This window comes from Vitis vinifera, chromosome 4 (assembly GCF_030704535.1).
Source record: "Vitis vinifera cultivar Pinot Noir 40024 chromosome 4, ASM3070453v1".
NCBI classification, from domain to species: domain Eukaryota; kingdom Viridiplantae; phylum Streptophyta; class Magnoliopsida; order Vitales; family Vitaceae; genus Vitis; species Vitis vinifera.
This window is the reverse complement of record NC_081808.1, coordinates 23,567,561-23,576,292: the sequence shown is the minus strand read 5'-3', so window position 1 is coordinate 23,576,292 and position 8,732 is coordinate 23,567,561. Positions and strand designations below refer to the sequence as shown.

Sequence of the window (8,732 nt, the reverse complement as noted above, 5' to 3'; positions counted from 1 at the left end):
CTAAAATTGATCAAAATTTATAAAAATATAAGAAAAACTTCATAAAAATGTAATTAGAAGTATAATAATATTTTTAAGTTGTTTTGTTAAAAATATGAATTTTATAAGTGTACATTTATTATTAAATTACATCAAATATTATTTTATAAATATTATAATATTTAATTATAATATATATAATTTTAAAATATATTTAATATTAAATTTATGATTCATTTAATTTAATTATATTAAATGATATAAAATAAACGGTAATATATCTATAATTTTTTAATATTTAATTAATCTATTAATAATATTAAAAATATTATGAAAATAAATTATGATGATAGTATTTATATTTTTTTATAATAATTATAATTAATTTTTTTTCAAAAATATTCTTTGGCTGGGGAAGAGGAGCTTGGGCAAACTGATAGGCTTGGGCAGAGGGGCAGGTGGAATCGTGGAGGTCTCATATATAGGCAAAGTGGGGAATGGAGCCCGAGTAGGAGATTGGTTGGGGAAAGGGAGCCTGGGCAAAGGAGGGCGTTTTCTTTTTGCAGAAATATCACCGAAAAATCACCAATAAATTGAAGAAATATCGGCGATTTTTTTTTGTGACAACAGATTAATGAAAAAAATCGACGATTTATTGCCTCCAACCGATATATCAGCGATTTTTTAGTGATATTTACCGAAATTTCTCCTCTCCGATATATCGGCGATATATCCCAACATTTTCCTTCCTGCACACAACACAAGGAAACTTTTGGCTTAATTGTAAGAGGGATGTGGCATGGTTGAGTGCTGATGTGTAACAGCTGAAGCATGAAAATTTCAATGTCTTTTCTAGCCGTCACTATTAAAAATAATATTATATTTTACAATGATTTATATTATAATTTTGATAAAAAAAATTGTGAAACATTTAAAAGATTTGTGCATGAGATATTTACTTTTCAAATATAAAAGTAAACCAAATATGTAATTATAGTTACTGATGGAAGATAATTATATACTGATAACAAAATTTTGAACTATCTTATTGATCTCATAGTTACTTGCACGATTCCAGACTACCACCAGGTCCTCCAAACAAGAAACGGTAGAGCCAGTTTGCATCCACATAGGAATTATCACCAGCATGATAGCATCGAGATTGTTGGACTACTACCTCATCATCATCAGGAGGATTAAAGGTAGCCTCTCCCGGTTTTCCTACAACCACTTGTGCCATGTAACAAGTGTGATCAAAGCTGCCCCCTTGGTACACCCCACTGCCCATCGGAGGGGAGTCGGATGAGCCGCTATACACTAAACCCGCCCACAGTGCTGCGTCCGCATCCCGGCTTAAACTCTCGAACAAAGTCTTCGGCCAGTACCCAATTGGCTTGTCATCATCCAGTACCATCAGCCACCAATCCCCACTCACTGGATCCTGTACGCCATGACATTTCCATCCATTCACAACTGCTATACGTATATAAGAATTAATCACATTCCTGGAATTACAATCATAATTTTACCTTACTAATCAGCATGCTTGCATCATACTGGACACCGCCGATTTGAGAGACATTACTGAAAGACGCGCCTAGAGGGATGAATCTACTTGTTTGTATGAATCCTGGGCAAGTCAAATCGTAGCAGCCGGATGTTCTCCCGTTATTTTCTTGCTGGTAAAGAAAAAGAAAAGAAGGTTTAATTAGTATTGGGGGTTTCCATGTCCACAAATAAGAACTAGAAGTGCCAAGGAAGGAGGATGGAATGGAATATACCGTCCATGATGTGAAGAATCTTGTGCGACTGTCACCATACAATTCTGGATTGACCTGCAAAAAAAATTGTGATTTTATGTTCGGATAGAAACATAAAAGAAAGGAAATGCTGGATTGATCAGTGTGAAGAACATACCATCCATCCGGTTCGGATGCCGCCCCTTTTACCAAGGGGACCGGCCAAGACCATAATTATAGCCGCACTTAGTTGCTCATTTTCAGCCCTGGGGTTGTATATGTCCAGGCGTGCTCCAGCCCCATGATATGCCTTACCTAAACCGGTTTTTGTTACAATTCCCGCATACTATGAGGACAAGGAAAAAAAAGTAGTTCCAATTAGCTAGCAAGACGACCATGTTTTATTAAAATAGAGTCATATTTTTAAGGAATATTGGAATATTACTACAAAAGTGATTGAAATGGTACTAACTTCATAACTGCCACCTCCTGCATCGACTGCAAGGTCATTGAAATGGTGTTTCGTGAAGCTAGACTTGGCTCTTATGAGGTCTCCCTTTGTTGTCCTTCTGATGGGGACAGTCCCAAGTGGGCACCCATCTTCCAACCCAATTTTGATAGGGTTGTGATCTACTGAAGAGAGATAACTCATCCTTGAAGCTTTTAGGGTCTTCTGTAGAGCTGCACTGGGCCTCATCTGCCAATTGCAATCACAAAAAACAACCCAGCGTTCATTTTGTTAGTATGCAGAAACTCAATTTCATATAATATGTGAATCAAGTTTCTCATAGAGCAGGTGAACAAGTTTCTCATATAATATGGGATTCTGAAAATAATATTTTTAAAATTTTCTAACATTGTTTGAACCTTCTTCTCTAAAAATAACTTTTAAAAATAAAGTGAAGTGAAAAACAATTTATTTGAAACAAGTATTGTTTTAACAGATTTTAAAAATAAAAGAAAAATATAGACGCATTTGATCATATTTTCTTAAACTTGTTTTTAATAACTGTTTTTTCTTTTTATTCTTTAGGTTAAAATTAATTTTTATAAACAAGTTTCAAAAAATATAGTCAAACAGGTCTTTTTTAAAAATAAAAAAAATTTGACTATTTTAAAAGTAATTTCAAAATTTACCTTGGGGAGAAGTCTTTTTAAAATATAACTACATTTATAAATAATTTTGAAACTATTCTTATTTTGAAAAAAAAAAAGGAATTTTGTCAAAATATCTATTTTGACAAAAAAAATATCAGAAATAATGGAAAGTGAAACTGATAGCGTTTTTCAGAAATATAAGAAAATGTCAAATGAAAAATATATTAGTCAATGCACTGATAAAAGTTGAAGATTTCATAGAACAAGAGTCAAATTTAAATAGAAGAAATTTCAATATGACGAATAAACAAGAAATCTATGCCGGATTTGAAGCTCATCCATCCAGAAAATATTTTACTAACAATTTTGAAAAAATATTTGATACTCAGCTTTTAAAATAAATTTAAAATATTTTCAATTATTTATTTTAGAATTATTTTAATCAATAATTAAAAATATAAAACATATATTAGAAACTTTGAAATTTCAGTAAGTGGATAGCATGCTTCAAAACCGTTTTCCATATTTGACATCCAAACAAAATTTTATTGAAAAATATAATTAAAGGGCTATTTAGCGAATTGTTTTTTAAATCAGCTTTCTATTCTTTAAAACAAAAAATATAGAAAACATATTTGACAAAAACAATTTTCTTCTTTCTGTTTGGTGTTTCCAAAAAATAGTTTTTAATTGTTTTATATTATTTTCACTTATTCTCTAAAATCAATTTTAAAAAATAATTATATAAATATGTAGAATAATTAAAAATAAAACATTAAATATAAAAAATATATTTTAAATATTAAAAATAGGTTATAAAAATTAGAAAATAATTTTTAAAAACTGTTTTTAAAATTTATTTTTCATAATTATTTTAAAAACAATTATCAAATCCGACCTTAACTTTTTTTTTTCTTTTTTTTAAAAAAAAAAGAAACAAAAATCATTTGGATTTTTTTTCTTCATCAATTCCATCAAAATAAAGATATACATAGACAATTGAAAGAAAGTAATAAACCTGAACAACATGATCCTTGAGCAAAGGATGATCAAGAGAAGGCTGCTCGTAAACATCGACACAGTCGTACATCTCTCCATATTCAGTCTGTAAGAACATTAAAGAAATAAAAAAGTATGTCACTCCAACATATTGTAATCATACATATGAAAAATATTCCATTCTTTTTTTCTGTCACGTACCTCGATGGTCTTGACAGCAGGCTTGTTTATGGTTTTCAATTCTGTCTCCAATATCAAATCTTCTTCCCATAAATCTCTTCCTTCAACTACATACCCACAAAAAACTAGAAAAATTGTCACAAGACCAACTACGATTGTGCCCCTCATATCTCTCTCTCTCTCTCTCTCTCTCTCTCTCTCCCTCCCTCCCTCCTCCCCCACCACCCAAATTGAATCCTAAATTGAAAAGCACTCTCTCCCTTTATTTAAAGCTATTAATTACAAGGGTGCTCCTATATGGAAAGTTGAATTCGTTCTTTAGAAATTTGGAAATAAATACACACTTTTTTTAAACTAGATAAATAGTGTACACTTGATGAAACTTTATAGGCAAAACTGATGGTATATTTATAATAAATTAATGCCTTTTAAAGAAAATTTAAAGACAAAATTAATATTTTTTATAAAAAAGAATTATATTAAGTATAATCTATAAAAATAAAAATGCATGATTTGGTATTTAACATCCCATTGAATTGGTTACTTTAAAACATTTCTTAAAAATAATTTTTATACTATTTTTAAAAGTAAAATTATTTTTGGGAACTTAATTAACCAAAAAAAATTTGTTTAAAATCTCTCTCAAAAATAAATGGAATAAATTTATAGGGATTTCTAATAGAAGAAATTAAAAACTAATGATAATTAAATATATTTACATCAAACCTCAAGGATGTGGGTGAAATTAATCCTATTAAAAAAAATTTAGATTTCTAAAATTTTAAAATGAGAATTTAACACTAGTTGAAAAAGGTTATTTTAAATAATTCTCAAAAGTAATTTCAAAGAACCATTTTTAAAAATGGTTTTTTTATTATTTTAAAATATTTTTATCTAAAATTTATTTAAAATATAAACTGAATAAATGTAATAAATTTATAGGTGTGCAAATCAATGAAATATGAAATTAATGGTAATGAAGTATATTTACACAAAATTTAAGGAGGTGTGAGAGAAATCAAACCTATAAAAAAAATTATATTTTCAAAATTTTCAAGTTAATTTTAAAATGACAATTTAACACCCGTTTAAGACAATTGTTTTAAAATAATTCTCAAAAATAATTTTAGAGAACATGTGGACCCCGCATTTCGACTCATGCGCAGAAACTCGTTAACGAACTCACTTTTTATTTGAAAAAATGATTTATTGTTTAGAAAATGACTTGTAGTCGCTACTTATTTTTGTTTTTTTTTTTTAAGGATAAATAAAATAAGAAAGAAAACCTAAGTGTGACTCCTCATTTGGAAAAGACAGTATGTGAGAAACCAAATACGGGTTCGAGGGTCAGGTTACTTATCGGGAAGGTACGATAAAGACCGTAGCACCCCTCTAAGTCCCTAAAAAATGGATCTCTACTAAATAAGGTGAGGCAGATGTGGCAATTGGTGAGAAAATCAATGAATACCAGTAAAATAATCAAATAATAAAGTGAATCATGCATCAAAATAAGCGAAGTGGAAATGAGATCGTACCTTAGCAGCAATTAATAGTGCGCTATCATGGAAACAAAGTTAGCTCAAATATAAAATCATCACATACATATCAAAGAGCAAGACAAAGATCAAGCAATACTCATTAAGCATAACAACTCACAATCAGAAAAGAAAACTTATATGTAGGGTCCCCACCAAAACCCAATTTATTTTGCATGAATTAATATCACGAATTCCACTATTTTGGAATTATGAAAGATTCATTCATACTTATTAAAAAATCAAAGAAAATGAAAGATTATTTGAAAACCAGAGTGGAATTAAAACTGTTCGAGAGAAAACTGGATTTTTGAAATTTATTTGAAAATTGGAGTCTCGAAGATTACTTGAAAATCGGAGTCTTGGGAATTAAATTTAAGAATTGGAATTTTGGAAATTAAATTTGAAAGAAATTAGAATTTTGAAAAATTATTTGAGAAGTAAAAACTATGAAAATTAAATTATAAAAATTGGAATCTTGGAAATTATTCGAAGGTAGTATTTTTTTAAATTAAATAAATAAAATGATAATAATAACAATAATAATAATAAATAAATAAATAACTAAATAAATGTGAGGATCAGAATTTTGGAAATTGGAAATTAAGTTCGAAATTTGGAAAATTGGAATTTCAGAAATTGAGAACTAAATTTGGAAATCGGAATTTTTAAGAATTATTTAAAGATAGAATTTTAAAAATAAATAAATAAATAAAATAATAATAATGATTAAATAAATAAATGTGAAAATTGGAATTTTGGAAATTGGAAATTAAATTTGGAGATAGGAATTTTGAAAAATTGTTTAAAGATGGAATTTTTTTAAAAATAAATAAATAAATAAATAAAAAGAATAATAATAAAAATGAAAATAATAATTAAATAAATGAACGTGAATATTGGAATTTTTTAAATTGGAAATTTAAATTTGGAAGTCGGAATTATGAAAAATTATTTAAAGATGGAATTTTAAAATAAATAAATAACTAGATTAATAATAATAACGAAAATAATAACTAATTAAATGAATGTGAATATTGGAATTTTGAAATTGAAAATTAAATTCGGAAGTCAGAATTTTGAAATTTTGTTTAAAGATGGGATTTTAAAATAAATAAATAACTAGAATAATAATTAAATAAATGAACGTGAATATTGGAATTTTTGAAATTGGAAATTAAATTCGAAAGTCAGAATTTTGAAAAATTGTTTAAAGATGGAATTTTAAAATAAATAAATAGAATAATAATAATAATAACAAAAATAATAATTAAATAAATGAACGTGCATATTGGAATTTTTTAAATTGGAAATTAAATTCAAAAGTCAGAATTTTGAAAAATTATTTAAAGATGGAATTTTAAAAAATAAATAATAAAATAATAATAACAAAAATAATAATGATTGAATAAATAAATGCGAAAAATGGAATTTTAGAAATTTAAAATTAAATTTGGAAATTTGAATTTTGAATAATTATTTAAAGATGGAGTTTTAAAAATAAATAATAAAATAATAATAACAAAAATAATAAGGATTGAATAAATAAATATGAAAATTGGAATTTTGGAAATTGGGAATTAAATTCGAAAATCAGGATTTTGATGAACTTATTTGAGATGAAATTTTAAAATTATTTGAGGATTGGAACTATGAAAGACATTTGAAAATGAAAGTTTTGAAATCACTGGAGAATTGGAACCATGAAAGGTATTTAAAAAATTGGAGTTAAGAAAGTTATTAAAATATCAAGAAATAAGAAATGAACAAGTGGATATTGGACCGTGTGCCAAAGTGATGCAAAATGGGAGGACTTAGTGTTGAGATATTAGGAATGTTTAAATATTAGAAAAGTTGAGATATTAAGAATATTGAGATATTAGGAAAGTTGAGATATTAGGATATTAGTTGTTATTTCCTTATATCATTCTTTCCTTGTATCATTTCTTCCCATTCTTAGAATGGTGATTACCCTCTATATATACTCTGTACATGAACGAATGAAAGTATGAATGGAAAAAACTACCATTTATCAATTTGAAGATGGTATCAGAGCCATGGAACTGAAATCCGGGATATTTTGTCGCTATAGTAGTCCGACAGCGATATCCATCCTAAGACAAGCCCTAATATTGATAAGTCAACCTTCAAATGCATTCACTGCAATAAGATTGATCCCACCAATCTGGATATCCCACAATTTCAAAGCAACGACTCTTGGTATGACCAGGAAAACAATGAGGAACCGAGGGTTTGAACCATGGACCTTTAGATCATGTTTAGGCTATCAACACTTTGTTATTAATGATAATAATCGTGATCAACGGAAGAAGGATTCCAAGAAAACCTCGATTGCAACTGTTGCCGAAATAAAAACAGAGACAAATGTTGCTGAGAAAGCCTCTGCATTGGTAGCCACTACAGATCATGGTGGTAAGTTTTTAAATACTTTTACACCTGTTATTAATAGTGCATAGATAATTGATTCTGGTGCTACAGATCATAAGACTTTTGATTCTAAACAGGTTTCACCCCTTAGACCTTCCTCACAAAAAATTGTTTCCACAGCCAATGGTAACACAACCCCAGTCATTGGGGAAGGATCCTTAACTCTTACTGATACTTTGAATTTGGATTCTGTTTTAGTTGTTCCATCTTTAGATTACAATCTTTTGTCAGTTTCTCAAATCACCGCAGCCTTATCTTGTATTGTCATTTTTTGGCCTGAATTTTGTGTGATTAAGGACATCCAAACAAGACAGACGATTGGTTGTGGTATTAAGCGGGGAAAACTCTATTACTTGGACTTGCAGTCAAAGGATTCAAATAAGTTGCAACAAGCCTTGATGGCAGATGGATCTGAGGGGGAGAAGAAAAAGTCTGAAATTTGGTTGTGGCATCGACGTCTAGGACATGCTTCCTTTGGTTATTTAAAAAAATTGTTTCCTAGTTTGTTTGCAAAGAGTGATATTTCTGGTTTTCGTTGTGATATTTGTGAATTGGCTAAAAGCCATCGTGTTTCGTTTCCGTTAATTTTGAACAAAAGTCTGTTTCCTTTTATGGTTATACATTCTGATGTTTGGGGCCCATCCAAAGTCCCAACTTTGAGTGGCTCACGTTGGTTTGTTACTTTTATTGATGATTGTACCAGAATGACATGGTTATGTTTGATGAAGACCAAAGATGAAGTGAACTTGTTGTT

General features: G+C 28.6%; 1 protein-coding gene across 1 annotated transcript; it reads right to left on the bottom strand.

Moving 5' to 3' along the window:
- Positions 1-932: 932 nt before the first annotated feature.
- On the bottom strand, positions 933-3,917 carry LOC104879198 (protein neprosin). The gene is made up of 6 exons (XM_010651167.3): positions 3,835-3,917; positions 2,191-2,415; positions 1,897-2,064; positions 1,761-1,814; positions 1,509-1,658; positions 933-1,420 (listed from the first exon to the last, which is right to left on the bottom strand). Exons 1-6 carry the CDS (start codon positions 3,904-3,906, stop codon positions 1,040-1,042), a joined length of 1,050 nt encoding a protein of 349 aa, XP_010649469.2. The 5' UTR covers positions 3,907-3,917; the 3' UTR covers positions 933-1,039.
- Positions 3,918-8,732: the final 4,815 nt, after the last annotated feature.